The 8147-nt window shown below is 34.1% G+C and overlaps 1 protein-coding gene across 12 annotated transcripts in view; it reads right to left on the bottom strand.

Annotated features, from left to right (window-relative positions):
- Positions 1–2398: 2398 nt before the first annotated feature.
- The window catches only part of LOC309480921 (uncharacterized protein), a 17394-nt gene continuing 11645 nt past the window's right edge, over positions 2399–8147 (bottom strand). For 8 of the 12 annotated variants that reach the window (XM_082145652.1, XM_082145661.1, XM_082145659.1 and 5 more), the window contains 4 exons: positions 7508–7630; positions 7321–7404; positions 5463–5675; positions 2399–4669 (listed from right to left, as the gene is read on the bottom strand). In XM_082145652.1, coding sequence (XP_082001778.1) covers positions 4604–4669; positions 5463–5675; positions 7321–7404; positions 7508–7630 — 486 coding nt within the window. In that variant the 3' untranslated portion in view covers positions 2399–4603. The remainder of the gene's footprint in view (positions 4670–5462; positions 5676–7320; positions 7405–7507; positions 7631–8147) is intronic. The other 4 variants (XM_082145663.1, XM_082145654.1, XM_082145655.1 and 1 more) reach the window with 1 other exon arrangement.

Genomic DNA, 8147 nt, shown 5'->3' on the forward strand with positions numbered 1-8147 from the left:
ACACACATAATAATAGAGGCAACAATAATAATTAAAAGGTGAACGTTTATTAATAAATGTTTATTGTTTAATTAATAAATGTTCATTTTCATCATACTTCGGGTTCATTTTAAGAAAGAAATACAGTAATTTTTAAACAACAGTTAAGTTAAATAAAACTACCCAGATGGGCAAACATTTAACCCAACCGCTGAGTTAAAACAACCCATTCGCGGGTTTGTCCATTTTCAACCCAACTTGGGTTGTTTTTAAATCAATGTTTTTAGAGTGTATACATAACTGCATATATAATATATATATATATTGTGATACGTATATCACTCTTTCCATGTTCCCCCAAACATGGATGACTATCTTTCAAACAAGTTTCAAAAGATGTTTTTGAGTGAGCCATTTCTTTAAGGGTCACCAGACCTCAAGCTCGCTTGTTGCAGGTTTGCGTGAGCGTCTCAGAGATATCACATCTCTCTAAGAGAAGCGTTCATGACAGTTATGAGAGCGGTCATGGGTCTGCAGGACAATGCCAGCTCTGTTCACTCTCCCAGAGCAAACCCTCTGTCAGCACAACACACCAGCTCTCTTTAATACACTAGCACTGGAAGGTACCACACCTAATAAATCCTCCTCAAGCACTGAGACTATTCTAGATTGTTGAAACTTTATAGCTAACATGGCTAAGTTTTCTTCCCTAGAATCTGTGTGTGTGTGTGTGTGTGGTGGGGGTGGGGAGAATAATACACAAAGAGGACATTTTTGGTCCCCATGAGAAAAAAAAAAAAATATATTTTTTTTGAAAATGTAAAAATGCTGAAAGTTTTCTGTGTTTAGGGTTGAGGTTAGGTGATATAATATACAGTTTGAACAGCATAAAAATTATTATGTCTATAGAAAGTCCCAATAAAACATGAAAAGCCAGAGTGTGTGTGTTGTAACACTTTACAACAAGGTTTCACTTGTTACTACTACTTAACTACATTAGCTAAAGTGAACTAATGTGCAATACTTCTACACAATTTATTCATCTTAGTTAATGTTAATTTCAACATACAATTTTAAAATCAAAAGTAGGTGATCAAAGGTGACAGAAAAGACATTTACAATGTTACAAAAGATTTGTATTTCGAGTAAATGCTGTTCTTTTGACCTTTCCTAAAAAAAAAAAGTATATCACGGTATCGTGGTTTTTACACAAATATGAAGCAGCACAACTGTTTTCAACATTGATAATAATAAATAAATGTTTCTTGAGCAGCAAATCAGCATATTATCATGATTTCTGAAGGATCATGTGACACCGAAGACTGGAGAAATGATGCTGAAAATTCAGCTTTGCATCACAGGAATAGACATTTTATAATATATTAAAACAGTTATTTTAATTCTAATACTGTTTCACAATTTTACTGTATTTTAAATCAAATCTTTGGTGAACAGCCTTGGTGAACAGAGACTTCTTTCAAAAACATTTGAAAAGTGTATATAAATGTGTATAAATATACTTAGTCTTTGATAAAACAGAGAATTTTGAAAGAATAATTATATTGGGAGAATTAAGAGTGGCGTTATCTTTCTCCAGTCACATGGCCTGGGAACATCTTGGCCCCCTGAGGGTCTAGGAATCTGATCCATACTCTAATCTCTCTGTATCGGCTGTGACACACATCAGTGCTGACAGGGGTCCTCCCAGCAAACCCCCTCCCCCGGGCCAGGATCCCACACACAGCTGCATGGACAGTGCGCCTGCATGGGAAAACGCACACTGCACTCACAGGAAGTGCTGGGAATGCCATGCATCTTTTGTCACATGTTAATTGTTTTCCAAATTTCTGTTGCCCTGCAGGCGGTACTGCCAAAGCTCTCTAGGGGAAATATCAGATTTCATAAAGTAAACTATTAAGAAAGTAGCTGTAGCATAAATCATAATCTATCCTGAATTGGTGGTGAGGTGATTAGGGCTAAACCACTGAAACAAGCACCCTAGGAACCACATATCATTTGCATAGCAAAACCCTGGCAACCAGCCACAACAAGTGGCAGCAAGTTTTACACATGCAAAAAAAAGAGAGTTCCTTCCTCTTTTGTCAGGGTTTTCAATACAAATATATAAACATTTTTAAATCAAGATACTTGAGAAGCAAAATGACTTGTCTTGTTTAAAAAAAAAAAATGTTTCTTTACACTTGATAGAAGAACAAATGTCTGAATGGCGTAAGAAAAACTGGTTTTCCCCTTTAAATTAAGTTTATTTTTCTTATTTAAATGGTAGATATTTTTAGTCATTTAATTTTTATAATTTTCTTGATTCAAGAATGTTTACATATTTGTTCTGGAAAACGAGAAAAAAAGATATATATTTTTAATATATATTCCTTCTTTGTTTAAATACAGAATGAGTCAGTTTACAGAGGAGAGAAATAATTCTTTTATTTGTATAAATCGGTTAAATAGATATAAATGCAACAGAGGAAATACAGAATGTCTAGGATTCATGGATATAATCTGAATTCTGAATTAGGCCCATCTGCTCTTTACACATGTAGAGAAAATTAGGAAGAAAATCATAAAACACATGTGACTGCATCAGAGATCTGGATGTACATTGTATATTGCATCATTGTATAACATAATTATATAATGTTCTAATAGCAAGTGATGTGAAATATCACAAAATAAGAAAATATCAGGAAAAAAGGAAGAAAAAAACATGAAAGAACATGTAAATAGTTTAATTTTCTTTTAGTCTCTCCTGCTCAGAACTGGACGGCCAAGCAAAAAAAAAAAAAAAAAAAAGATTACTTGAAATTTGATTTAGTATGTTATAATTATGAAACAATCTGTTAGGTATTTAAAGTTGAAATGACAAAAAAAAATAAAAAAAGTAAATGTTTTTTTTCCTTTCAAAAACCGGGTCTAACAAAAATAACTAATATGTAATATATAGTGTTCTAATGTTGATATTGATATACGGTTAAATAAATCATTTTGATTTCTATGGAACTATTAGGGCCCCGTCCCAAATTGCACCTTCCTCACAGTCGTGACGTAACGCCGGAGCTCGCTTCAGTGTGGGCTCTGCAAAGGTACGCATGGAGGGTACATATCGACCGCAAAGGGGGCGCTCGCAAGCATCCTTCGGACACCGAGAATGACAAACAGGGATTTAACAGACACGCGCACGCCTGCAAGTCCGACTGCATCCTGCAGTACTACAAACCACGCCCCTACTACAAGTTACGCCCCCTAAAATGAAACAGCCAATTAGCACCTCCCTCTTCTTCTACTTCACTTTCCTAGTGTGGCGATAGTAACCATTTTAAAGCATTTTAATTATGAAACTCTATAGTAAATTTTGATTTGATTGAAGGGGTAGGGTTAGGGTTGAGGGTAGATCTTTAGTTATAATTACCAAAGGTCTTTTATGCTTTATGCTTTTCTAATAGCTGATATTTCATACTTAAAGGGATAGTTCACCCAAAAATGAAACTTCTGTCATCATTTTCTCACCCTCCAGTTGTTCCAAACCTGTATGAATATCTCTCTCCTGTTGAACACAAAAGAAGATATTTTGAAGAATGTCGGTAACCAAACAGTTGATGGACCCCATTGACTTCCATAGTATGAGAAAAAAATTATACTATTGAAGTCAATTGGGTCCATCAACTGTTTGGTCCTCAACATTCTTCAAAATATCTTCTTTTGTGTTCAGCAGCAGAAAGAAACTCATACAGGTTTGGAACAACTTGAGGGTGAGTAAGTTATGATAGAATTTTCATTTTTGGGTGAACTATCCCTTTAAATAATATTCGAAAGCAATATAAGTTGGCCTTACATAAACATAAAATAAATGTACTTGAAAAGATCGTTTCAGTCCAAGACCTTCACGCTTGTTTCTGTGCAGGAGGCGTAACTTGTAGTGCCGTGGTTTTTGTAGGACTGTGGGATGCAGACAGACCCTACTGTTGGAAGCCCACTAGACCGTAAGTGCATATGAAGTGTGCCATTTGGGACAAGGCCTAAAGCGATTCAGAAGTTTTGCATTTTAATTCATTGTAGGTTTCAGTGAGAACGCTGATTGAATTAAGCAGACGACGGGTCGTTGTTTTTACAATCTGATAGTGTATGATCACATAAATAAATACTTTTCATGTGCAAACTCGCATGTTTGCTTTGAAGTTTTAATGCGCAATGCAACGTAAGATGAGTAGTGTTAGTTAAAAATTTTTTTACATACCGTTACATTTTTAACATGCACAGAAAATAAAGAAAAGGAGGTTTGTATTAAATGTAGTAAATGTATTAAATTACATTTTCACTTTCACTATTCCATCTTATGCCACATCACGCAACTCTGACACGTCTTTCTGTGGGAAAACAATAGACGTTCCTCCCTCCAGTCAAAAACACATGTAGCACTTGCTTAACAGGGAATATCACTTACGTCCGCTCTCACTAAATGCTTGGGGATTCAGCCATGTTTCATGGCATAACTTCAGATTTAGAGTAAACATCATAACCAAATAAACGAAACTGGGGCCTATTAAATATGCATACATGGTGGCAAATGGTTTTGACAAAGATGAGCGATCAAAGCAAAGACGGGGCTTTATTTGGACTTCTCGGGTGCCACAGGGTCCGTTTGCACTCCGGCATCAGACTGGCGTTTTTGGCCCTGTGAGACACACCAACGCATAACGCAACATTAGTGATCCTAACTTAGCAAGGAAGTCTTTGTTTTTTCCTGCTCGTCCGTAATGGCGCCTGAAGCAAAACCCCTCGCAACCTGTCTGACAACTGCTGTTTTATTTAGCTAAAGCATCAACAGTGGATCTTGCTCCAACACGCCTCTTTAAGTTATAGTCAATGGTGAAATGATACGCTTTATCATCGGTGTATGCTCAGATTATTTAGTTGTCATCACACTTTTGTCTGAGGTAATTGACATGCATGGCTCATCCCATTTGAAACCGCCTATAACCGTGAATAATAATAATTGTCTTGAGAAACAATTAATGAAGAGGCTAAAAAAAACTAATATTGCAACTAAGATTAGAATAACGCATTTAGATTAAGAGATTTCATGCAATATTATTAGATTTCATGCAATTATAAAATATCGTATGCAAATGTTTTGTTCCCAATTTAATCTAATGATGTTTAAAAATATTTTAATTAGCACGTATTAAAGCGCAGTACAAATAAAGAGTTCATATTTATGTGGAATTGATTAATCTAAATGTTGGTAATTGAGGCCATCTAGTGGTCATACACTGTGAAAGTTGATTCTTGTTTATGTTTTAAGATTAACAGCCAGCAAACGATACCAAAATAATCAGGATGGTTAGACGTCGGACAGAATTACACAACACTTCTCAGCATTTAACTGGCAAACTACATGCAACGGATCAGTTAAACTAGATAGACGCATTTGTCCTCGGTCAACTCCCTAGCTCTTTTTACTTAACCAGGTTTTTGAAGAACAGCTGGAGGGAATTCCTCTTCTCCAGCTTTCGAGGCATGCTGGGCGAGGAGTTATCTGTGCTTGAGATGGATTTGTTGTCCGGGGCCGTTTGTGGTGCTGGGACGGCAGGTTTGGGCTCCTCTTTGGCCTTCACGACTGGAGCAGCTTCTGCCACAGGAGGAGGAGCAGCTGGAGTCTCCTTCTTGGCCTCTGGTGCCTTGAGTTGATATAAATTAAGGTGGTTAATGAGATGCAAATGATCATTTATATGTTGTACACTCAATAGTTTTTTTTTTTCATTATTATAATTTTTTTTTTTTTAAATTTAAGAAATTCATATTTTTGTTTATTGATCAAAAGTGACAGCAAAGACATTTATGTTACTTATTAATGTTACAAATTATTTCTATTTCAAGTAAATGCTGTTCTTTTGAACTTTAAATTCATCAAAGAATCCTGAAAAAAAATGTATGATGGTTTCCACAATTATATGAAGCATTTTCAACATTGATAATCATGAGAAATGGGGAACACTTTATAATAAGGTCCCATTAGTTAACGTTAGTTAATGCATTAACTAAAATTAAATAACTATACATTTGTTACAGTATTTATTAATCTTTATTACATTTTAGTTAATACAAATGCAACTGTTCAATGCTAGCTCAGGTCCGTTAAATAATATTAACAGATACAACTTTTGATTTTAATAATGTATTAGTAACTGTTGGAATTAACATGAACTAATATTAATAAATGCTTTACAAGTATTTTTCAGCATTAGTTTATGTTAACTAATGTAGTTAACTAATAACAAATGAAAACTTATTGTAAAGTGTTACCAAGAAATGTTTCTTGAGCATCAAATCAGCATATTAGGATGATTTAAGTTATTTATAAACTTTGTAATAATATTTTACAATATTACTGTTTTTGCTGTATTTCTGATCAAATTAATACAGTTTTGATGAGAACGAGAGGCTTCTCATTCAAAAAAAAAAAAAAAAAAAAATTACCACCCCAAACATTTATTAATTAACTTATATTATATATAAAAAATATTATTTTATATATATATATATATTATAAAACAAAATGTTTAATCATGTAATTATTTAGATATATTTAATACTTAAATATACTTAATATACATATATAATATAAACTATACTAAAAAATAAAACATTATTAATATATTAAGGAAGTCTATGGCTAATGCAAATAAGTGAAATACAAAAAAATATATATATATATTTGATGATCAAATAAATCAACCAATGCAATCCATATCTGTACTTCAAATACACTATCAGATAGAAACAAAAAAAGAAAGATCATATGAGAGTGAATCATTTTAGTAGAAAACAGTCTATACAGGATATATTACATTGCTTAAATATTAACTTGATTAATAACTGTGCCACTAAAGGCCTGTTCACACCAAAGACGATAATTATAACAATAACAACAAAGATGTAATTATGAAAATCATTCCAAATATAAAAGAATAGAATATTGTTTGAATCACTTTCAGATTTTTTTCCAGCTGATGAACGATAAAAACATTGACAGCCAATCAGAATCCATCCTGCTTTTAGAGCTCGCGCATTTAAAGCGACAGACGACATAAACTGCAGCGTCCGCTGGAGTGGACACTAATATAGGTATCGACAGTTATCGTTCTTGGTGTGATGGGCCTTTATATACATGTGTTTTCCCCCCTGTAAAAATCAATTTAACTTGTAGTGCCAGGGAACAGACACAGACGACACAAACACACATGTCAGACGTAAGGTTGAGCAATGCAACAAAATCAATCAGTTTGGTTAATGCAAGAATGGCCACCGTATCGTGCCATTTACCGATCTAGCAGACATGAGGGAGATGCTGGCGGCAGCGCTGGACGCGGCTGCCTGGATCCTAGTGCTCACTTGGCCTAGCAGTACCTCGAATTCACACAGACCTGTTATTGCATGCAGTGCTCCAATGCAGAAACACAATCTGATACACTCACACCTGCACCTGGACTTTAATTCATCGGGAGTTTACCTTGGGTTTGAACATGTTTCCAAAAGTGGATTTTTTCTCCGGTTTCTTTGCTTCTGGTTTTGGCGCTGGTGGTTCTTCAGGTTTGGCAGAAGCCTCAAGGGTGCTGCTCTTAGATGCGTCTACCTGGTGTTTCAGAGGAACAGCAGAAAAAGAGTATTTTTATAACAGCACTGAAAGAACAGTGTTAGGATTCAAGAAGGTGGTCAATTGATTGTGTGAATCATCAGTGGAGAGGTTAAAACAGACAACATCTAGCTTGACTGCTGCATTTATACGTCTGAGCCTCGTTTTCTTGGGGCACTTTCCAAAATGAGGGTAGAAAACAGTCAAGAAATGTTTAAATTCTTTATAATGTATGCAGACATGTCCTAAGTTTTGTTAACATGGGTTCAGACTTCTTTTAAAATATTTGAGAATTAAATTAAATACATTTATATAATAATATATATAATCTTGGAATTTTATTTATTTTTATTTATATATATATTGTATATATATATATATATATATATATACTGTATATATATTCTTATATTATATATAAGATATATTACATATTTGAGAGTATATATGTATATATATATATATAATGTGTGTGTGTATGTATATATATATATATATATATATGCATTTATGTATT

Source organism: Leuciscus leuciscus, assembly GCF_965113295.1.
Source record: "Leuciscus leuciscus genome assembly, chromosome: 18".
NCBI classification, from domain to species: Eukaryota; Metazoa; Chordata; class Actinopteri; order Cypriniformes; family Leuciscidae; genus Leuciscus; species Leuciscus leuciscus.